Source organism: Annulohypoxylon truncatum (assembly GCF_022578515.1).
Source record: "Annulohypoxylon truncatum strain CBS 140777 unplaced genomic scaffold F4807scaffold_5, whole genome shotgun sequence".
NCBI classification, from domain to species: domain Eukaryota; kingdom Fungi; phylum Ascomycota; class Sordariomycetes; order Xylariales; family Hypoxylaceae; genus Annulohypoxylon; species Annulohypoxylon truncatum.
This window is the reverse complement of record NW_025953791.1, coordinates 355,635-377,117: the sequence shown is the minus strand read 5'-3', so window position 1 is coordinate 377,117 and position 21,483 is coordinate 355,635. Positions and strand designations below refer to the sequence as shown.

At 48.7% G+C, this 21,483-nt stretch overlaps 8 protein-coding genes across 8 annotated transcripts; 3 read left to right on the top strand and 5 right to left on the bottom strand.

Moving 5' to 3' along the window:
• Nucleotides 1–3,757: 3,757 nt before the first annotated feature.
• On the bottom strand, nt 3,758–5,555 carry F4807DRAFT_305828 (uncharacterized protein). Its single transcript, XM_047994990.1, has 4 exons — nt 5,283–5,555; nt 5,040–5,209; nt 4,783–4,908; nt 3,758–4,540 (listed from the first exon to the last, which is right to left on the bottom strand). Exons 1-4 carry the CDS (start codon nt 5,323–5,325, stop codon nt 4,151–4,153), a joined length of 729 nt encoding a protein of 242 aa, XP_047857479.1. The 5' UTR covers nt 5,326–5,555; the 3' UTR covers nt 3,758–4,150.
• Nucleotides 5,222–7,107, bottom strand: F4807DRAFT_412212 (uncharacterized protein). The gene has a single exon (XM_047996771.1). The coding sequence runs from the start codon at nt 6,831–6,833 to the stop codon at nt 5,787–5,789; it is 1,047 nt and encodes a 348-aa protein (XP_047857478.1). The 5' UTR covers nt 6,834–7,107; the 3' UTR covers nt 5,222–5,786.
• A 46-nt stretch (nt 7,108–7,153) lies between these two features.
• Nucleotides 7,154–8,802, top strand: F4807DRAFT_412211 (pyruvate dehydrogenase protein x component). Its single transcript, XM_047996770.1, has 2 exons — nt 7,154–7,340; nt 7,407–8,802. The coding sequence occupies exons 1-2, from the start codon at nt 7,262–7,264 to the stop codon at nt 8,603–8,605; spliced, it is 1,278 nt and encodes a 425-aa protein (XP_047857477.1). The 5' UTR covers nt 7,154–7,261; the 3' UTR covers nt 8,606–8,802.
• A 255-nt stretch (nt 8,803–9,057) lies between these two features.
• Nucleotides 9,058–9,956, bottom strand: F4807DRAFT_450096 (carbohydrate esterase family 5 protein; the record flags this gene model as incomplete). Its single annotated transcript, XM_048000090.1, has 3 exons — nt 9,058–9,237; nt 9,355–9,659; nt 9,755–9,956. 3 exons carry the CDS (start codon nt 9,954–9,956, stop codon nt 9,058–9,060), a joined length of 687 nt encoding a protein of 228 aa, XP_047857476.1.
• A 1,892-nt stretch (nt 9,957–11,848) lies between these two features.
• On the top strand, nt 11,849–13,234 carry F4807DRAFT_412199 (HlyIII-domain-containing protein). Its single transcript, XM_047996769.1, has 5 exons — nt 11,849–12,076; nt 12,126–12,138; nt 12,192–12,221; nt 12,284–12,345; nt 12,405–13,234. The coding sequence occupies exons 1-5, from the start codon at nt 12,019–12,021 to the stop codon at nt 13,115–13,117; spliced, it is 876 nt and encodes a 291-aa protein (XP_047857475.1). The 5' UTR covers nt 11,849–12,018; the 3' UTR covers nt 13,118–13,234.
• A 93-nt stretch (nt 13,235–13,327) lies between these two features.
• On the bottom strand, nt 13,328–14,549 carry F4807DRAFT_450095 (glycoside hydrolase family 16 protein; the record flags this gene model as incomplete). Its single annotated transcript, XM_048000089.1, has 2 exons — nt 13,328–13,634; nt 13,693–14,549. 2 exons carry the CDS (start codon nt 14,547–14,549, stop codon nt 13,328–13,330), a joined length of 1,164 nt encoding a protein of 387 aa, XP_047857474.1.
• A 1,696-nt stretch (nt 14,550–16,245) lies between these two features.
• Nucleotides 16,246–18,182, top strand: F4807DRAFT_412196 (uncharacterized protein). Its single transcript, XM_047996768.1, has 2 exons — nt 16,246–16,410; nt 16,470–18,182. The coding sequence occupies exon 2, from the start codon at nt 16,910–16,912 to the stop codon at nt 17,762–17,764; it is 855 nt and encodes a 284-aa protein (XP_047857473.1). The 5' UTR covers nt 16,246–16,410; nt 16,470–16,909; the 3' UTR covers nt 17,765–18,182.
• Nucleotides 18,183–18,604: 422 nt separating this feature from the next.
• Nucleotides 18,605–21,366, bottom strand: F4807DRAFT_305639 (uncharacterized protein). The gene is made up of 2 exons (XM_047994987.1): nt 20,924–21,366; nt 18,605–20,872 (listed from the first exon to the last, which is right to left on the bottom strand). The coding sequence occupies exons 1-2, from the start codon at nt 21,266–21,268 to the stop codon at nt 18,851–18,853; spliced, it is 2,367 nt and encodes a 788-aa protein (XP_047857472.1). The 5' UTR covers nt 21,269–21,366; the 3' UTR covers nt 18,605–18,850.
• Between the last annotated feature and the right edge of the window lie 117 nt (nt 21,367–21,483).

Below are 21,483 nucleotides of genomic sequence, written 5' to 3'. Positions count from 1 at the left end.
GCAGATTATAAGACGTATATTCTGCATAGTATCGAGGAGAATTTTCTCGTACTATTGTCCGCTCATACTATGCGTCAAGAGACTCACTATATGTGGTCCGTGGGCTGTGCCGGAATGCACCTCAACCGCGCGGAGAGCGTAGTTGCGAAGGCCTCATTGGTGAACGACTTCCAGAGTTGCAGCGAGCACGGCATGACGTCTAGATTTTAATAGAAGCATTAGCAGTAGCATCGCGATCTAGAATCAGCAGAATTGGGTATTCGACATCAAGCCACAATATATATGGTCATTAATGCGAATCCGCATATTGAAGCTTGGAGAATGTCTTTCGTTTTCTAGAACTTTGAGGACATCTTAAGATGATAACGAAACCGAGGACACTATCGGGCGCTACCTGCGGTTGTTCTACAATTTGAAGCTCGCACGGACCACCGCTAGTAGGCTTTATCTTGTACTTAGATCTGCACCCTTACGTCGTTCGAACCACACCAAGTGACTAGGGCAAAAATAGAAATCTAAAAAAGACTGGGGTATCCTGTGTATCTTGTGTATCTTTTGTATCTCGTCCCTTATCCTGAGGACCATTCCTGAACCCCTCCCCCTCCTTTTTTTTTCTAAATTCCATCATTTTCATCGTTTCCCCCCACCTTGGACATTTTGCCCACTTTCCACATTTCTCAACCAACGACACCTTAGATCAACTGACCAGTCAAAGGACACACCGATGCGGTTCATCGTTCATGATACCCCCAACGATATCCGATACTGGGATGGAACCTTGGAACCCTGACGGCCAAACGGATGACCTGCCTTGACTGCCTTGCCTCGCAGCTAGAGAGCCTGGCGCTTCGTCGTTCCAAACAATGTCGCATCTTGTATTCTCGGATAACCATACGCCAATTCGACGCTCACCGCCTCGCCGAACATCAACTTCTCTCGATCAAATTTTCTTCCGCAGATTGCACTTGCAGCATCCATTTCTCGAACTTGCATGTTCATCGATTCCACGAGCATTGATTCACTCACTTGCATTCACTCAACCCCTGCTAGCGAATCCTGCCAAAGCCTCTCCATAATCTATTATTTTCTGCAACGCGATGGGATCCAGATGCCGCAGGTAAGTTGATGCTTAGAGATCCCGATACCCGTGTCGATCTCTCTCTTTCGTCTATGCCCTCGCCGTGCCGTCGCAGATATATCTATCTTGCGGTGAAGACGTTAAAATTCTGATACCACTTCCCTATTGGTGCCATTGGATTGTGCGTCGTAAGGTCGTATGTAATGCAGAGAGGGTCGCTTCAGAAAATAAAACCTAAACCGACATCAAGCCAACATCCCTGCCGATACGATAGGCGATAGTCGGTCCAATCCCTAATCCCTTCGTACATACATATCGGCTAATGAGGCAAACCCCAAAGGCAATGGCAAAAATGAGGGGCAACAAGGATCACCACTTGGATCTCAAGTTCGATCGCGTGGGGAATCATCTGACCACTCAGAACGAGCATTACATGCACGGCTGACCATAGTCATGGGTGTGTTTGGCAGCCTTGGACTTTTCTTCACCTCCTGAGTCGCCGGCGCCGGCAACACAGAAGATATGTCGTGTTACGAAATACATAACATTTCATCATGGCCGGTTGTTGTACGACATAGTACTTGTGCCGACCTTGACTACACTCTTAGGCGCCAAGAAGCCTAGGCAGTTTTCTTCAATCTCGATTTAGTCTGTTTCAACTTAGGTCCGGGGCTTTACAATCAGAGGCAGCACTTCGGTTTTAGACCATTCAGGTAGGTCAGAGCTAAGTTGTTTACCCAGCTGGATTATACGGCCTTAAAATGTGCTGAGGTTCGCGTTGAATGTTCATTGTAAGGGTAACCGTCCTGATGATCTGATCATCTCGAAAACTTCACGGCGAACATTCAGATCTGCCAAAATTTTCTCATTTGTTACACACCGAAGCGTGGCGCCCTGAATCCGCTATCGAGCATCGGACCCTCCACAGCAGGCTATCGTCGGCAAGTTACCGAGCAAGAACCCCGTGCTACGACTCCTACAATTATGTTAGAACGCCGGCTTTTGATGTAGGGTGCCGTCTTATTAGCATCAAGGAGGTAGTGATAGGTCCGGTCAACGGCGATGTGTGAGTTGGCAACTTGTCAAGACGCCCCAATTTGGATTTTTTTTCTGGGCATATCAGCCCATTTTGATACTTATCTTCTTCTCTTACATGAATTCAAGGCAAGATGATGTCGCGTGATCTTCGTACCATCCTGGTGGGACAGACGTCTATAAATGTCATCGGCAATCAGTTTTTATCACAAAAAGAAGCCCAAGGGTCAAGTGATACCAAACAGTTGGGTTTATCTGTGCTGACAACCCCATCAATTTACAGTATCACGGGCGTTTATGTATAGGAACATCTATCTGACGGGTGTTGCTAACTTTGGGTGCTACCCCAGATACTTGTCATTCTCAGACTTTTTGAGCATCATCGCGATGTCCCGCAGCGGCTCTGCATACACGTGTCTTTCAAGGTTATTTACTGGATTAACCAGCGTCATCGTCCTAAGTTCGGGTGACGAATGTTTGCTTGGGATTGGGCAGCTCGTCGAGTAGCTTTTCAGAAGCCCCGCGGTGTTGGTTGTTTCTGAAACCGGACGCAATGCAAGCACTTTGTGCTACAGAGCAATCCAGCTGTTATCTGATACCCGGGATCTGATGAGGCTTTTCTGTCCGTTAACTAGCTCTCCAGCGCCACGAACCGACTGGAGAATTATATTCCCTTGTGTTACGACTCGCGGTCCAAGCATAGATGCCGATTTACCGCGATGCGGAATCGAACAGGTTCGAGGGGCATTGTCGCGCTTTCATGTATCTGCCATATTCTGAGGCGCTTCTTGGTACTGGCCGCTATCGCAGAAGATCGGACTTCCCATCGATTTGGAATTATGGACTTGAGTCTAGATGGCTTGCACAGCCCGTCTCCTTAGATATTTTAACCCCACCACATCAGAATGCGCCAACGGAAGCTGTTAGTAGCCTCAAGCGCAATTGCAAAAAAAGCATCTCTCTAGTCAGGTACTAGCAGAGAATAATAAAAGTGGCGTATACGCCATATAGCAAGCGTTCGCCTAGTGAGGTGATTAAGGGGATATGTAGGCGTTCGGTTTAATTTAGACCTGTTTGCTAGGAAAAAGCTGTTTGTTAGTCTTCTCGTCCGGTTGACAGCGGGACCCTAGATCACACGACTGTTATCTGAAATTTATGTATTTCTCCAGCGAGAGGAACGATCATTTTCCGAAGCTGACTACCTATGGTCTTCTAAGCTTGGAGGCACATGGTGCCGTTTTCCCGTTGAAGCTGACCCTGACTAATCGTGCGGGAGCCATACGGGAGGGTCAGCGATTCAGGGTCTGAGCTAATGTGGCTGCGGTCATGTATTAGATAAAGCACATGTTTCTAATTTAGTGTATTATATGAACTTATAATGAGACCACGAAATAATTGTGAACATTGGACCGGGAACTTACCAGCGCGATGATATTATCTCCGGAGAATGTATGAGCTTTGATAATGAAGGTCTCTAATGAGTCATGGGTGGTCTAGAACAAGTTAACAGGAAACTTCATAGACAACTCCATCACAAAAATCCTATGTTTAGCTTCTTCTATAGTGCCTAGTCATTGAAATTTCGTCTTATCTTGAAGATAAACATACATAGATAGGTATTATATATGAAATTTAAGAGCGGCTGCTCGTTTAAAACTAAACTCTGAATTCCTATCCAAAAGTAGATCGATTTGAACAAGTAATGGCGGTAAGAATTATTGGGATAGGATAAATATTACCATGGGCAGTTCTAGGGCGTCCTAGAAAATAGCTCAGCCTGATAGTCATATATGGATATCACATATTTCCGTATACCATATCATCGTACAGTAAAATGGACAATCCGTTTAGATGAGCTGAAGTCGAATTATTGTCGAGTCATCCACCTACCCTCCTCTTCACCGCAGCCTTGATGTAGAGAGCTAAAGAGTATCCCCTTACCCCCTAAATCGCCTCCAAGAACCACAAGCTCCGCCGTCCAGAATCTAACAACTAGGTAGTTCTTACACGCATCCCGACCTTCCCTTTTCCTACGGATTATCGCAATCTACCTACCATTCTCACCCTTCTCGGCCCCCCCCCGCCCTCTCCCCCCTCCTGTCCCCTCTCCTTCTCTTTCATCACTTCCCTCTTATACCCAACCCAATCATCACTCCTCGGAAACGGCTCATCTGCCCCGGGCCGCCTCTCCTCCTCCACGCCCAGGAACGCGCAGAGCGGCGCCCACCCGTCTCCCGGCGCGTACTCGAGGTACTTCTTCTGCTGGTCCGGGTCCCGCGCGAGCCGGCGCACGAGCGCGTTGTGGGCGCGGTACGCGGCGCGGCCGCGGCCGGGCAGGTCGTTGGCCCAGCAGTGGCGGTGGTATTTCTCGGATAAGCCGGCCATGGGCGAGGGGTTGGGGGACGGGGCGTGGGTGTGGGCGTGCCACTGGATGGGGGGTTAGGGGGTTGTGTTAGTTAGGTATTTTGTTGGTTTACCTTGGAAGGGTAGGAAGGGTAGGAAGGGTAGGAAGGGTAGGGAAGGTAGTTATCTAATGGAGGAGAAAAGAGGGAGGGATATGAGGGTTGTAATGGGTTTAAGTGTGTGATAGGAGCGGGATTTTCGACTTCCATACGAGTTGGGTTGTGAACAAAGGGGTTAGAAGAGAAATGTCGCTAGGCATCACATACGAGAGTCGACTCCATCGAAACTAGCCATTCGTCCTCGGAGCGCCGTACTGAGAGGATGACGGATGCTTCTGGATACGCGGCCATGAGCTCCTCAGGGAAGATGGCGGCTGGGTAGTCGGCCAGGGCCTAGAGACGTGAGCTCTGTAAGAAACATTCCATGTATTGAACTCTTTGGTTTGGTTGGAAGTCTACTGAGTATGCATAGTCCAGGTGATACGAAGCCTCAGTCTAACTTCAGGAACTTGAGGACAACGCACCTCATAAGGTCTAAGGATCTGATCGAACTTTTCACGGTTGAAAGGTTCTCCCCTGCCTTCGAACTTGGCATCGAGAGCTTCGATCCAGAAGGCCTGGTGCTTGTTCTTGCCTACCTCCCGCATGTGATACACGGGCGAGATGCCTAGTCGCTCAAGAGCATCCGCGAGGGCTATGTATTATACTTGATGGTAAGCTTGATTGTCTCTTTTGGTTGGTGATTAAGGGGTAACGGATGAACACACATTGAGTGCCTGTGCGGGGCATTCCTAGAACGAGCACTTTCATCTTGTGAACCGAAATGTCTCCTAGGCTTAGAAGAGGAAGATGAAATGAGGTAAATATATAGTATTCCTTTATACATGATGCCTCGTGGCTATATGTACTATCGAACCTGAGTGAAATCCCTTTTCATAAGAATCATCCCTATAGGGATAAAATTTGCTCGATTCGATTCCCCCCGATTTCCATCCCGATATTATCCGAAATGGCTCTTCTCCTGGCTATTTTGGGCCTGAGGGTTTCAGTGACCATCAAGTAAGATAACTTGAGAGGTACACATCTTCTGGAGTTTTGGTGTCGACATAGGATTAACCAGTCGGCCCACTTAAACCTATCGAAGGTAACCTCTGGAGAAGGTCGATGAAGGCATTTCAAATTCAACTTCTTCGAAGATTCCTGATCTGCAGTAATGCGCTTGGCGGAAATCAAGATCGATCATAGAATCTTATATCCTCTGAAGTGGCAATTTAGCGCCCCTTTTTCTCAGCGAGAAGGCGCTCTACAATGGGACTCTTCTTGATTCTCACGATCCTATCTAAAGCCCGCCCTTCATCTAGCACGTAGGCTGCTATGATATCCAACTTATACTGAACATCGTTAATGAAGATAGGTGCGAAGCCCTCCCCCGTTATTCCACGACGGAAGTGTTTGAACATGCTATTACGAGGTAGGAGAGTGTCTTCTGGAGGATTATCTTCTGTGAGATTATATAACCTCGCGACCATAGAAATATCTTTCGGGTCAACTTCGAAGCGCTTATACATGAAGGGTATGCTACGCCGTACTTCGACCTGGAGCCGGACTGGTGGGTCTGTCGATGAAGCTGCCTTTGCAGCCGGGTCCGAGTTCTTGACGGATCGAGCCGGTAACACTTTGATAGACCGTACAACGCCCGAAGGCATCAGGGCGTACCTAGTACCGATAATAGCCATTCCTATCCCCATCGCGCCAAAAGCTACGGGGACGAGAAAGTGCATTCCTTCCGGGAGGTTATACACGTTCAATATGATATTGACGGCAGCGCCAGCTATGCAAAAGAAGCCGGCCGTGTAGCTAGAGAATAAGAACATCTTCTGAGGCTCCACTTCATATAGGGTCGTTGGCGTGTCGTTGCTCGCAAGGCTCTGCGCAAAGTTCAGCTGTGGAGCTTCAGAATGCTTTATTGGAGGTGGCGGCGACACAACGGGCTGATTCACAGGGCCGGAAAAAGTATTGGCTGGTTTCTTCCCTAATGCTGACTTTGGGGAGTTGGATTGGTTTTTATCGACGAACGCCCTATCTGGTGGCGGAACTTTCGTCGCGGGAGGGATTTTGCGGACGGATGTTCTACTTGCTGGCGGGGCTATCTTCACTTTCGTCGCAAATGCTCGACGAATTACTCGAGCGCAATTTGGCTGTGGCCATTGCGCGACTCGGGTCGTCTGATTATATGGTTTGATAGATTGGAAGCCCGAGTTGCGAAATAATATTATAGGTCGGGAACAGCCCCGACATATCGGAGCCAACGTAGCCATTGTGTCCTAGAATTTCAAATGGAAATAACTGAGCCAGTTGGTCTGGCCAAAAGAATAGTCACGATATCATGGTCTTGCGACTATAGAATCACGTATTAGATCTACGTACTATAGACTTGAAATAAATTGATAGAGCTTTGGTGGAGACCTTATCGATAATGTATCGCGAGTGAGTGGGCCCACTGAATAAGAATTATTATCCCTGCCACTGCTCTGTGGAGGTCCGGGCAGTTGTCGGAGCTGGAAGCGGCAAAACTTTACAGCGTCCCTTCTATTTCCGATATTAATCGATTATTCGGTTGAGGCCGGAGAATCCCCAACAAGCTTGACCGTTGCAATTGTTCATAAGCTCCGAATTGGGCCTTGACGAGAAGGAAAAAAAAGCTCAGTTGAGCTTCACTTTTCTACTCCGAAAGCGAAAGCGAACAATGGCATCTTTTGCGACGGCCACCCGTCTATCGACACGGCTCGCAAGCCGACGGGTTGCCCAGGATGCCGCAACTCGAGGTATTTTGCTATTTTGCTCTCCAAGCTCAATTGAGGTTTTTGGCTTGGCTAATGTTGGGCGCCCAGGTTTTCGCACATCCGCTGCTTCGTTCGCGGCGCAAAACTTCACTATGCCCGCCCTATCGCCGACCATGACTGAAGGAAATATCGCAAGCTGGAAGCTCAAAGAGGGAGATTCGTTTTCCGCCGGCGATGTTCTGCTCGAGATTGAAACCGATAAGGCGACTATGGACGTTGAGGCGCAAGACGATGGAATTTTATTTAAAATAATGCAAGGCGACGGAAGCAAAAATGTCCAGGTTGGCAGTCGAATTGGCGTCGTTGCCGAATCAGGAGACGACCTTAGCACATTAGAAATTCCCGCCGACGAGAAGCCCGCACAGAAAGAAGCCAAGAAGGAGGAACCGTCGCCGCAACAGGCCTCTCAGGGAGGTGCACCTGAGAAACAAGCTAGTGGACCCAAGAAGACTGGCCAGAAGGCACCTCCGCAGAAATACCCTCTCTACCCGTCGGTCGAGCACTTAATAAAGGAGCACAAGTTAGATGAGTCGGTTGTCAGCGAGATAATGCCCACCGGCCCTGCTGGACGACTGCTCAAGGGCGATGTGCTCGCCTATCTCGGTAGCGTGTCTTCTAGCAGGCCAGAAGAGATCAAGGCGCGCTTTGACCATAACTCGCACCTCGATCTCTCCAACATCAAGATCGCCGCTCCTAAAGAGGCACCGAAGAAGGCGGAGAAGGCTGCAGCGCCAGAAGCCCCTATTCCGGAAGACTTGGTCGTATCATTACCTATACTTCTAAAGTCGGTGATACAAGCACAGAAAAAGGTCGAGGACACATTCGACACCTTCATTCCACTGTCCGTTTTCGTTGAGAGGGCCGCGGAAATAGCCAACGATAACCTACCATTGCCGGCAAATTACAAGCCAACGGCTGACGAGCTCTTCAACGATGTTTTAGGGTTAAGTAAAGTGGGTAAGAAAGGGTCTCGAGGCCACTACAACCCACAAATTACTGCCGTGCCATCGCCGTCCTTCACCGGCGTCGCGCCCAAGCCGAAATCCAAGGTCGACATTATCGATTTCCTAGCAGGCCCAGCGAAGCCGACGCCAAAAGCGCCGAAGACAAGTTCTCCCCTTAATGTTAACGGTAGCTTCAGCTCGCTCAGTCTCACCGTGCCGAAGTCCGAGGAATTAAGAGCCAAGGCATTTCTACAAAAAGTAAAGGCCGTGCTGGAAGCAAATCCAGGAAGCCTTGTCTTATGAGAAAAAGAAAAATCGAGGGAATAGAACATTGTAACTATAGAGCCTGTAATGTTGACATGGAAGCAGTGATAGACGATATTATTAGCAATTGTTTAAACATTGTACAGATGTGTTCTACTTATGGATAGTGCAATATATATGGACGAAGGAAAATTTATCCCCGTTCCGCTGCTTCAGTTCAGCGAAGCTATCATTCATACCTTCCATCCCCTTATAAGCTGACGTGATTGACGCAAGTTCTCTAGCTTGAGGACATCCATATCTACTTGGCACAGCCTAGTCACCTAGTAACATTCATGTCATGCACTAATATTTCTCCGTGTTACAATTTCGAACTACAAAGAATCTCAATGATTTGGTATTACTTCCGTTATCAATGCTATATACAGGATCCCGAAGGATAACCAGATATCGGCCGCTCGATCAAGTATTTAGCGCAGGAAACCACCTTTTTATACGGATCCTACCTTCTCCTTGACGAAAGCCAATGCCTGCTGCCCGTATATCTGGACATACTGCTGGTGGTGCTGCGCGTCGTTGCCGTTGGAGCAGTACGGGTCTTCGGCGTCGCAGTACGACTTGATGCGATCCGCGTAGACGGGGCACGTGTATCCCGAGGGGCGCGCGGCGAACTAAGCGAAAACCACACGTCAGTTATCAACAGAAATAGGAACTTCGAAGGATTGAAGTGAAAATGGAAAAGGGCAGGGAGGCTGGGGTGGAGGGGAAGAGGGAGAAAGAAAACATACGCCGCCAGCCTTCGCCGTCCCCACGTTGTAAGCCAGGCCGGGCACGTTGCGCGGGTCGCCCATGAGGATGATGGCTTTCACGTGCTCGCCCACGTCCGCGGGAAGCGGCGAGGCGCTGCTGCTCATGCTGCTGCCGTCCGGCCCCCCGCAGAAGGCGTCGTCCGTGATCTGGCCGCCCTGCGAGTACCCCACCATCACGAGCGCGCTGTCCGGGCACTGCTTCGCGTATGCGGAGACCTGGTTCACGACCGCGCTGATGCCGGCCGTTACTGAGGAGCCGTAGGCGTCGCCGCCTGCCGCGGGGTCTGGAGGAAATCAAGAGGTTAGCGTCTGGCTTGGTTGCTATTACGCCTTATATATATATAAGGGGGTAGATAGATAGGTAGGTGGGTAGACTTACACACGATGGCTTCGGAAGTCGTGCCCGGGTACGCCCCCTGGATCAACTGGATCATGGCCTGCGACGAGCCGTAGCCCTGCGGGACGGTCGACTCGCGCGCGCCGAAGACGTGGACCTTGGCGCAGGACTGGCGGGCCTCGATGTCTCCGGACGGGGCTGCGAGGACGCTAGGGAGGAAGAGTAGGGGCGTTGAGACCTTCATTTTGCTGATCTTCTATTGCAGAGATGCCGATACTTCGAGTCGGGCCGGTGGGTGGAATGGCTAGTAATTCTTAGCAACCGATAGACGAAACGATGCACTGCTGATCATTTATATATCCATACCTTTCCCCTGGCTGAGGAGGTCGAGAAGCTCATGTGGCCACGGTAGGCCAGCCCTTTTTACCCGGATGTCAACCTCGCATCCGGGGCTGCGGAGTCGGAAATAAGCTTAACATCCTTGCGACGATCTGAAACGAAGCATCGCCATTGCCGGAATAGGCAATCTTCGGAGGCAGATGGGAGGTGGTTTCCGTAGAACGCATAGTCTTATTGGACTTGATGGACAGGGGTGTGTTTATGCATGTCACTACGGCTGCAACGTCAATCTATATGCAACAGAAACCCTGCTGAATTTATTATAGAGGATATGAGACATTGTGGTATAATGTAGTATGGAAATAAATAGGTCACTCTCCCTGCGCCGTGTAAAAAAATAATAAAAAATCGCTGAATAAAGGAAAAAGGATAAAAAGAGAAACCTCTTCAAGGCCCAGCCTAGGATCTGTAAACCGGCTCCTAGCTACTGCGCCCCCGCTATTGGGTATTTCTTTGCCACCCTTTTTCAAGGCCCAGACGGGTGTGCAATGTCTGGGAATCGAACCCTAGGCCAGCCATTGCAGGCACGGCCGTTAAGGCAGGTTCGATGTGGTGTCTGTGACACTAACCAGTCGGCCACTCTGTGTGTTCAGGCCCTGGTGTCAATGTCGCCGGTTGAAATTTCGTGACTGTATTGTGCTATTTAACCTTGACTTCGGAGCTGGTGCCTGGCGGATTGACCACCTGGCAGACTGACAACAGGCACGGTGACGCACGACGCGTGACGCGTGACGCGAGATACTTGTATAACGTTTGAGGATGGATTTCAAAGCTCGTCTCGGGTTTCTTATGTGGCCCCACGCCATGAAGGTTTATTTTCGGTGACTGTCCGTTATAAGATCGATTCCAACTCGAACGGCCACTTTTAGTCTAGACGAAAAATCTATGTTCCACTCTCCATGGTAGTGTGCACCCCATACGCTCTGGATTTGGTGGTATTTCCATGACCTGCTCGACAAGTTACTGCAAGAGCTGAGTAAAACACCACTGCCCTATGTTGTGAGTACAGCAACATTAGGGGCATAGACTCCAGTTATATATAATTCAGCGAACATCAGGCTGGAACCTGTCAGGGGCTATCGCACGAGGCCGTCTGGAGGCTCCCACCAGAGTGCTACCAGAAGGGTACGTAAAAGGGGCTTCCTCCCAAAGTAGATTTGACAGAGGTTCGGGCGTTCATATAATCAATATCATCTGTATACCAGTGAGCATCTTGCCCCTATTTTCCACTCCGCGACACAGCTAACATCTGATACCTATCACCGACAGAACTCTTTCAACCTAGTTTGGCGTTGCCTAAGGTCAATAGTGAAGAGTGGATTAATGTAGCAGTTCCTCTCTGCCAGTTTCTGGACATCACGGACTGGTTGAGTACCGTTGGCGAGCGAATTGGCAGCCAAAATAATTACACCCACGATTGGTATATGCGACATACATGATACGTCGTCGACGCTATATAATATGAAGCCGTTTGAGATACTCTATGATATTCGTCAAGGGACACTGGCTATGCGATCCTTGAGTCTTGCGAAGGCTGTAGGTAGTGAGGCTAGGGTATAGTCTGATGTTAAGAAAGTGCGCTGCTTGTCGGTCTGAAGGTGTCAACGCCTTCGTCATAATCCTACATATCCTATTGGACGTTTAGGTGCACAACATCCCATCCCCCGCTCCGCATGGTTGATACGACCAATTATAAGCACAGGTTGCCGCTCTGCTAACCTGTATAGGAAGTGACCTGACTTGTTGGGTCCGTGATGGCACACCGAAGCTGAGACGCCGTGTAACCACCAATTTTCATACGAGTTATGCGCAAAGCCTCATCACTTTGCATATCTACCATCTTCCAATCCGCTGGCAATAGTCCTTCGAGTGAGTTCTTTTGGCTTTTGGTACTCCAATAGGTACTTATGTCTCCGAGAGTCAAACCAATTGGCCGACTTGGCCTTCTTACCTGGAAAGATACTTGTAAGTGTTTTCTATGAATTTACATAGTATATTTCCTGACGAGCTATAGTGCCGTGGCAGAGGTAAAAGTCGTGTTACACCGTCGTCGTTCACATAGCTCATCTCTCTCATCTAGGGACAATGACTTCATTCTTACTAGCTACAGGTAAGAGCATATGTTCAATTATGCCTAAACTATGTACCTAAATGTATCTCGTTTTACAACAGACACGCATCATATTCTTACCTGAAATCTCTCGCGAGTCTCTTTGCTATTCATAATGAGTCAGGTAAGAGACAAGTTATATGCCAAATCGCCTACGAAATATCGATTTAATGTATGGGGTAGCAAACATCTGGTCACATCTCCTCGGTGCCATATTCTTCGCACAAGTATTATATCGATATTTCGAAATGGGTGTGAATAGCGGGGAGACCAAGACCCAAGATATCATCGCATTAAGTGTCTACAATTTCAGTGTGACGGCCTGCTTCATTCTGTCAACGATATTCCATACATTCTCCGACCACAGTCAGGAGATGCATAAATTTGGCAACGAACTCGATCACTTAGGCATAGTGCTTGTGATGTGGGGAACTGGGATTTCTGGCACTTACTTCGCCTTTTATTGCGACGGGTTCCTTCGCAATACCTACTTCGCCATCCTGTCCAGTACTGCGCTAGGTTGTGGTATCTTCACGCTGCGCCCCGAGTTTAGGAAGCCGGCGTATAGGACCACCCGATTTCTGATGTATTGCTTCCTCGGAGCAAGCCTTTTTGCTCCCGTCGTCCATGGGTTATTCAGGTTCGGGAGAGAAGAACTAGAGCACGCGATGGAATTGTGGTCGTTTCTCGGACTTGCTCTTATTAACTTTACTGGAGCTGCGGTGTATGCTATGAGAATACCTGAGCGGTGGTTTCCTGGTACATTCGACTTACTCGGCCAGAGCCATAACTGGATGCATGTCTTGGTACTAACGGGGGCGGTGGTGAGGTTGGAAGGACTTCTAACAGTCACTGCCCGGTGGCAGTTGTATGGGTTATGTCCAGGTACATCCTAGAGAGGTTACATGATTAAATTAAAGCCAACGGTTCTAAATGATCACAAAGATATGCGCAGTCCATGGGAGTAACATTGTTGAAGTGAATGTACATTCTGATATAAACAACCTATCATAACTCTAAATTCTAGAGTATGGGCGTCTAGGGTATAAAGGAGGACAATCCCAAACTCCGATAACTTTTTATAAGATCCCAGGCTTAGCCGCCATCTACCAGAAGGCCAACGCCATAGCTAATATAGAAACCCAAAAGCAAATTCCGCCGAAAACCCCACCTTGGTCTAGCATTCTTGATGCGCCACCTTGTAATAAAACCACGGTTCCCGTCTTCGTCGTCTTGTCGATGCTGCATATATTGGCGCAGGAATCATCACCTCTCTTTTCGAAGTATCCGGCCAGGTCGATCAGATCGCGCTTTTGCGAAGACCCGCCGGTCGTGTTATAGACGAGCTCGATCCATTGGACCTGAAGACGGGCTTCCGTCGCCACGCTCATGTTACCAGTCCAAGATCCACCACTGGGTAACGTCAGCAACTCGTTTCTTTATATACATAATTTTATGGATGAATACTTACTCCGACCACGCGTTGAATAGGACCATACTGGGATCATGGGGGGTCTGAAAGGAGATGGAGGCGACTTGATCGCCGTCTATGTACCAAGTCGTGTTGTCAGGGCTCCAATCCATTCGATAAACTGCCCAATTCGTCCAGTCTCTTTTATTGGGGATAGTGACGTTACGAGTAGCTTCCTGAACTTCGAGGCCCTTGGAAGTATATGAAGGCTGATTTGTATATTGAATATGATCGGGTGGGTCGATTGTCCTGATTTCCAGATCCGATTCTTGTACCGCCGATAATTTTGTATCGTCACCCGGATCCTTGTATGTAAACATTGCGGTCACGGCACCCGGCGCACCTAATGTTCTCGCGTACATTCTGACTGATAGGAAGTGGTAGTCACGAATAGTAGACTCAAATTCGCATGATGACTGGTAGTCCTTTAGACGCGCCGTCCGTAGGGTTAAGAATGTTTTTGAATTGGCATCGTCGTCTCCGTTCTCCTCAATATAGACGTTGTTGAGCGAATGAATCATTAAGACGGAAGCATCACTGTCATCGCTTTTTAACGAGGCAGAGTTATTCCAACTTTGCAAAGTCCAATAGTCTGACCAGTCGCTGGAAGAGAAGTACTCGCTGGTCACGCCCGCTTGGGCACTCTCATCGGGATCGGTGATGAGAGCCGGTACCCCAGCGACATCTGACATGTCCCGGAAATCGAAGAACTTGTGAGTTGTGAAGTAGTGACCGCTGCTTCCGTTGGTGAGATAGCAGTTACACTGATCGCCGTTGACCTCGGGGTAATCGGCCAAGGCTAACGGAACTAAGCTGGAGACGACCACGAGTGGTCCGAGGAGCCGTAGGTGAACCATCCCGGCGTCTCTTAATCCTAGCTCACGTGTGGTACAACCTCAACTTATTCAGCTGTTGAACACAGATGTGCCGAGTATTATATGCGTGTATATGCGCCGACTTCAAAGGAGCTAGGTTCGATTTGGAAAGGGTGGTCTGGTGTTGATGATCACGTGCGGTTGAGATCTCGTATATGTGAGAAAAACATAATGGATCCGACCCAATAGCGAGGTAGAAAAACTAGAAGCGGGAAAATCGGGCTGAAGGAGAAGGGGGATGGAGTCACAAATTATGTACCTATCGACTGAACTATAACTCCTTCAAAGAAAGCAACGCGCTCCACGAGACACGGACACAGGGATAAGGTCATCCAAGAGTTTGAGATATGTGTGCAGGGCCGAATAGGAGGCTGTGATTACGACTCGCTGCGGAAGAGGAATCCGTGAAAACAGTGCTATGGTCAATGGTGTGAGTATGGTCGAAGGTAGCAGGGCAGGGCTAAATGAGGAAAGGAATGCTGGATCAGCAGAATATGTTATCAATGCACACGAGGCTCGCCGGGCTAGTTGTATTCTAGCCTATGTATGTCTTGACAATAACCGCAAGGTTCCTCCGTGGATAAATAGTACGAATGCGACGCTGTGTCATGTTGTTGGAGAGAAAGTTGTTGTTTTGTTAGGTATTTTGAATTCGAACTCTGGGGCCACCACAAGAAACAAGGAGCCACTAGCTCGAGTTACGCCTATGACGCCAACAGCCTCTCTGGAGATAGAGAAGAACACTTAGTTTACTAAACTGGGAATGTGAAACTGTGTGCTCATATTAGGCTTCAAGTGAAGTCAATTTTGACGCCCTCAAAACCCTTACAGAATGAATGGAGCGAAGGATCACAAGTAGTAATATAGGAAACAGGGGACAGGGAATAGGATATCTTTGACAGCGTCCGTGTGCGACAGCAGAGCTTGACCTGGTGTTCAGGTGGTATCGTGAGGTATCAGTTGCATTGCGGTGAGCCACCCACGATACCCACGAACATCGTTTACCAACGGTTCCTTGGAGTAGCATTCGGCCGACAGATATAGCGCGTCCATTTGGCAGCTTGCTTTGGCGGATTCGCCATTGTAAAAGAGAAAGCCAAGAAGGGCTTTGAGCACTAAAGTGGAACGGGAGGCCTAACTCGTTTATGTGAGGGCCAATATATGCATGTCGTACAGCAGTGGGAATTAATGAACCGCCATCTTAAGCCACCAAAATCCAGCGAATGGGGTAGATTGGCTGGTCGCTTCTGAGTGTCGTGGCTTTTCATGCACTTCGCTTATGTCCGTTTATAGAAGAAGAGGCGTACAAAGTGTGAAAGCATATAGAGAATATGCATATCATAATGTTGAGGTACTGATTGCATGTGTCCAGTTGAAATAAGAGGAGGCTACAGGTACTGGAGGCTCAAGGTTAGCTACAAGCTGCCACAACTTAAAATACCTAGGTACGTACCTACCCTTGCATTAGTCTGAAGCCATGGCCTGGGACAGACTCGAAGTAGTTAGTTGGAGTTTAGAATCCTCATTTGATCGGAAGTGAAGCACCGGACTCAGCTTAGTTAGTTGTCAAACTGGAGTACCGCAGTTCTGGGTCAACTTGATTCCAGTCATTATAAATATAGAGTCCTCAAGGTTAGGGGTATGAGAGGTTAGAATTCCCACACATCAGTCCTTACATAAACTATCAGGCCACATTGAACGTTAAAATACACAATGACATAATTGAGTAATAATTACCCCCATTGACTTATGGAAGTACCTTGTACATATGTAGCTCAAAGACAAAGATAGATCAAACCTGATCAAACGTATTATTGCAAATATTGCTGCAAGTTTCCTAATAGTGAGTTGTGACTAATGTTGCTACTAAACCTTCGAATGTAACAGTTTACTTTTCCGTAGCCGGGTTAGCACGAACATCGGGACGGATCTGTAGATCGCTGATCATAGGTATTGAACGCGCACGTGAGAGGCCGGGATATCTCTAGGTCCTAGGATAAACGTAATTCCAGGCCATAAATACCTAGGTACATATAATGACACCGATTTGGCCGATGATTTGCCGTTCCGATAACCGATAACAGAATTCCAGAAAGAGAACTCACATCAGCTGGTAAGGAGCTTTACGATGCATCATTCCTATTACAATTTTCAGACTTGGCTCCGTCTCAGAATCGATTCAATTAACGGTAACCCCCTTTTAAAAGCCGAATTAGCCGTGACTCTCTAGTCAGAATGTATCCTTTCGACTCCCATTTATCGACTCAGCCGTAGCGATTCCTAATAACATTCTCAATAGCTCAATAGACAAAGGCTCCAAATATTTATTCTGGTCGCAAATCATGTCGGCGCAGCCTACGTCACCTAGTTCGTCCGATGTTGCTGCCGATCAGCCCAAGGATCGCAACGAATCCCTGTCGGCTGATGCTCAACCGAAGTCTCAAGATGTGAATCAGGAGAAATCGGACGAAGAGAAGTCTCTAAACAACACAAATAGCGCTGCGCTAGAATCACTGTCGAAATCTCCTCAATCGCCTCAATCGCAAGAATCTGGCGAGGCTTCGCCCGTCCCTTCTGCTGACTCTGCAGCCGCCGAGTCTGGCGCTCCACCGCTACCCAACGAGCCACCACCAGCGACCGAAGATGATGGTTGGGACTTCCACTGGGATGCGACGAGCCAAGCCTACTTCTTTCACAATCGATTCACCAATCAGACTACTTGGGAAAACCCCCGATTAGCAACGAATAATTCGACGTCGCAACCTGCCGCCGCCACCGATTCTAGCGCCCCCGAGCCTCCGAAAAACGAGAAACCGCCCGCCGGAGGCTACAACCCAGCAATCCACGGTGACTATGACCCGAATGCGTGGTACGCCCAAACAGATGAGAAGAAAACCGACCAAGATGGGGTCGCCTTAGATCCGTCGGCGGCGTACGCGGCCATGGGCACATTTAATCGGTTCACGGGGCGCTGGCAGGCCTCGGATCAGACTACGGAGCGGCACAACGATGAGGCGAAGTCGCGGCGGCAAATGAACGCCTTCTTCGACGTCGATGCCGCGGCCAACTCTCACGACGGCCGCAGCTTAAAGGCAGAGCGGTCGGGCAAGAAGCCGACGAAGGCCGAACTCAAGCAGTTTAAAGAGAAACGCCGGGCGAAGAAAGAAGAGAAGCGGCGAGCGTGGTTGAGGGACTAGCACAACCTACGTAGTAAATGCATTAGTTGAACCACGTGCTTGGTGGAAAGGGGGGAAACTGGTAAACTGGTAAACCAGGGATGAAAGGGCGGGTGGCTGCATCGTGCATCGAGTAAATGGCGTTGGTTGTGGTTCACGTACAGGGGAAGACGGGAAGTAGATGGCTTCCCATGTGGAAGCATGCATGGGAGCATGGCATACGAAAGCATGGGATGCATTGCATTTTACTGGAAACGTGGCTCGGTTTGTTCTAGAAGCCTCGCCCTTGACGAAGCTTGGACGGAGCCCAAAGATCAAAACTCGTTCTTACGTTACATTTCGCTCGGATTATATACCCCCCAATGATAACTCACATCTTAAAAAAATATCTAAGTATCTATATAATTACACGTGGCTAAATCGTCACAAGATCTTGCGGACTTTCCTATTTGTCAGGAGTCATTTCCGTTATTGTGGTCTTGGGAGACATCTTGGTATCCGTACCAAACAACTGCGCAAATCAAGCATCGAAGGCTGCCCGGCCCGTCTTGCACTATATTATATAATGTATCCTGATTCTGAGTGGTTGGGCGCTCATATTCAGTCTACCGAATGATCTAGGTCAACAATTAGCTCACCGCGAATTCGTTTAGATAGAGTATATCTCATGAGATATCACACATTTCAAGCTTCAAAGCTCTGAAAGCCTGGCTAACACAATATATTCGCACATAAAACTCCTAGGAAGCGCCTATCTCGAAATAAACAACGGAGTCGAGACTCCATTCCGCCTTCCAAGCTGCTCGCGTGACGTACCCCTTACATATCCACGGAACCCCCACGAAGTTAAATATACGACAGCTTACGCGGTCACTCCTTGTGCAATATATATATTTACATCGAAACGACCTACGTGCCTTGCATCTGCGCGATAGGGCAATTATTCAATTAACGTCTGGCCAAGTTTCTCTCCAACGACATATCGTAGTCCCCCTTTCCAGGTGTGAGATCTATTTATCCGGAACAAGGCGGCGGGCTCGCCAAGTTATCGAATGCGACGCCGCATGCGCAAATTATCGGTTCGAACTCCTATTCGCCGGACCCCCCCTAAATCTCTTCTCCGTCGTCGTCATCTAAATCCTCGTCTGAATCAAGGTCCATGTTTAGGTGGACGCTCTCGTCATCGCTATCCTCGTCGTCCGCGTTAGGGGCTGCGGCTGCGGCGCTGCTTGCCGCGGGAGCAGCGTGGCTGTGCGCGGTAGGCACTGGGGCGCTGATAGCTGTCGCTTTGCTGATCTCGATTCGTTTTGACGCGGCAATATCCTCGCTCTCGTTCTTTCGTTTTAAAGGTAATATCGGCGGCGACGGTTGAACCGTGGAAGTAGCAGCGTGTTCCTCCTCGGATACGGTGGCTAATTCTGATGAGGGCTTGGGAACGAACGGGTTGGGGGCCTTTACTGCTGTCTCGATAGCTCGCGGGGGAGAATGACTTCGGGGTGCCTCGGAAGCATTGGAGCCTGGAAACTCGTGGAACCCCGTGAACCGAGAGGCGAATGGCTGATTGAATGACGGACCATTGCTTGGGGGTTGCTCCTCCGGGTCATCTGCGGCAGACGTATCGTCCACATCCATAAAATCGTTTCTGGATCCGGTTGCCATAGGTCGGAAATTGAAACGTAGGATTTCTACGCTCTCGTCGCGAGGAAATTGCTGAACGAGATAGGGTAATATGACCTGCGGTGTCCGCCCGCTTTTGTCTCGTGCTGGATGTAGCACGCTCGCTACCTGCGCATCTCTGTTCTGACATAGGATGGCCGTTCTGAGCATTTGGGCTCGAAGGGAGGAAGGAAGATGCTGCTGCGGCACATGGCTAAAAAGAGTGGTCAAGAGCTCAGCTGCTGCGGAAATGTGGTCTGCGCTTAGGGTAGTTGAAATAGACTCATCTTCAGCTTTGGTACTGAGGAACGCGTCTGCATTCTGGCTGATGGATTTTTGTTTTTGGCCGACCTGAGCAGCAGAAGCTGGTTGTCTAGGACGCTTGAGATGACCTGCGGATCCTAAGAGGTCACGACAGCACGCTTTGGCGACGAGACTTATGCTCTCAACGGCAAGTTTTGCCATCGTTGGTCCGCAGAGCTGAAGTATGTCTTTTGTGAAGAGGAATGTCGCTTTTCGAATTTCAGGTAGACGATAGCTTGATTCAAACATTCGAATGAGCTGCTCAAGTGATTCCTGAGCTACTGGCATAAAATTTCTTCCTAAACGCCGTGCCACGGTATGCAATAAATTTATTGCCGCAAGCTGAATGTCCGAAAATACCGTCCATAATTCGTCTTTCTCTTCTCTACCAACAGCCGGATTCATTTGAATCGACGTTGACTTCTCCCCCCCTTGACTTGGTGGTAAGATTGAAGATATTCGTGTAATGATATCAACAATTGAACTGACTGGGATAGTAACGGCTGTTTTGGTGCGGCAGCGAAGGTACTCCCCAACGAAATCCAGTAAGGCAATCATCCTTTCACTACCCGCGTAGATGCCAACCCACAATGGCAACTGCTCTAAGTTGGTACTACCACCTTGAGGTTCATTATCAAAGGCTGCCTGTTGAAGCACGGAACCGAGTACGTGACCAGACGTTGGCTCCCAACTCTCTTGGACGGCTCGGAAGACTTGGTCAGCTGTAGAATGGAACGTCTTGATGAGTCCATCCAGATGCTTCGCCCATTCAGACGAGTCGCCACCCTTCACAGCCGTCATATGTAGTCTTATTGCCAGACGTCGACTACTTGCCTGCAAAGATGCGGGTGTTATTGTGCCATCTGAGATGGTCGGCGCAATATATGGCCGTGTCTCAACTCTGAATTTAGACGCAAACTGGCGCAAAGTAGTTGGATACAACGGGATTATCGTAGAAAAAGCCTCGAAGATGTGCTCGACGAGACTGTTAGGTATCTTGGCAGCTTTGCTAGATGCAGGTGGTTTTAAAACCTGAAGACAAGCCGTCGCAAATGTAGGAAGGGTTGGTGTGACGATCTCTCGTACCAAAGTCGGATACGCATGCATTAAGGTGTATATCTTGACCAGGGTTACAATACACAGATCCTTAACAACGGCAGGATCTTTTCTCTACTTTCCATGAGTAATGTTTCTAATAGCATTATAAGATAAGGACCTTACCTGAAGGATAGATAATATTCCGCGGACCCACAACTCAGATGTCCGAAGACATTCCCAGCCGCCAGTCTCTATTACACATTTTACTAGTGCAACTCCAACAAAGCGGCCTTGGACATTTCTGCTATTCAATAGCGCAGATATTTGTGTCTTCAACTTGTGTACGAGCACAGTTGATTCGGAAGAGCTCTCAGAAGTCTTCGCCTCCTGAGGTCTTGAAAGAGGTTCTTGGCAACGCAATAAATCCTTAAGAAGGGAAGGCAGCAGAGATGGAAGTTGTTCTACTTTAGTCGCCGTCAGTCTTCGGCAAAGACTGCGTAGTTCGGGCGGGAGAGAGGCAAATGCCATGGTTTAAGACGACTTCTTCCTAACCAGGCTCTCCGCAGCTCAGAATTCGTCAATGAATTGGAATATAAAGAAGACCTTTCGCCAATGATTCTTCCGTGCTGCAATCCTATTGGACGGTTTATAGCTCTAAAGACTTCGTGTAAGTCTTCTCAGATCTCAGGTGATCAATTGGATCTGTATCCAAGTTTAGGGAAAGTTATCCTCGGTATAAGATG

Excerpts from the sequence above, each read along its gene's own strand:
- F4807DRAFT_305828 (XM_047994990.1), bottom strand. The coding sequence starts at position 5,325 with ATGAAAGTGCTCGTTCTAGGAATGCCCCGCACAGGCACTCAAT. Across the intron at positions 4,909-5,039 it reads AGATCCTTAGACCTTATGAG|GCCCTGGCCGACTACCCAGC; the intron begins GTGCGTTGTCCT and ends TCACGTCTCTAG. Across the intron at positions 4,541-4,782 it reads TTTCGATGGAGTCGACTCTC|TGGCACGCCCACACCCACGC; the intron begins GTATGTGATGCC and ends CCCCCCATCCAG.
- F4807DRAFT_412212 (XM_047996771.1), bottom strand. The coding sequence starts at position 6,833 with ATGGCTACGTTGGCTCCGATATGTCGGGGCTGTTCCCGACCTATAATA.
- F4807DRAFT_412211 (XM_047996770.1), top strand. The coding sequence starts at position 7,262 with ATGGCATCTTTTGCGACGGCCACCCGTCTATCGACACGGCTCGCAAGC. Across the intron at positions 7,341-7,406 it reads CCAGGATGCCGCAACTCGAG|GTTTTCGCACATCCGCTGCT; the intron begins GTATTTTGCTAT and ends TTGGGCGCCCAG.
- F4807DRAFT_412199 (XM_047996769.1), top strand. The coding sequence starts at position 12,019 with ATGTCTCCGAGAGTCAAACCAATTGGCCGACTTGGCCTTCTTACCTGG. Across the intron at positions 12,222-12,283 it reads TTCATTCTTACTAGCTACAG|ACACGCATCATATTCTTACC; the intron begins GTAAGAGCATAT and ends GTTTTACAACAG. Across the intron at positions 12,346-12,404 it reads TGCTATTCATAATGAGTCAG|CAAACATCTGGTCACATCTC; the intron begins GTAAGAGACAAG and ends TGTATGGGGTAG.
- F4807DRAFT_412196 (XM_047996768.1), top strand. The coding sequence starts at position 16,910 with ATGTCGGCGCAGCCTACGTCACCTAGTTCGTCCGATGTTGCTGCCGAT.
- F4807DRAFT_305639 (XM_047994987.1), bottom strand. The coding sequence starts at position 21,268 with ATGGCATTTGCCTCTCTCCCGCCCGAACTACGCAGTCTTTGCCGAAGA. Across the intron at positions 20,873-20,923 it reads GAATATTATCTATCCTTCAG|AGAAAAGATCCTGCCGTTGT; the intron begins GTAAGGTCCTTA and ends CATGGAAAGTAG.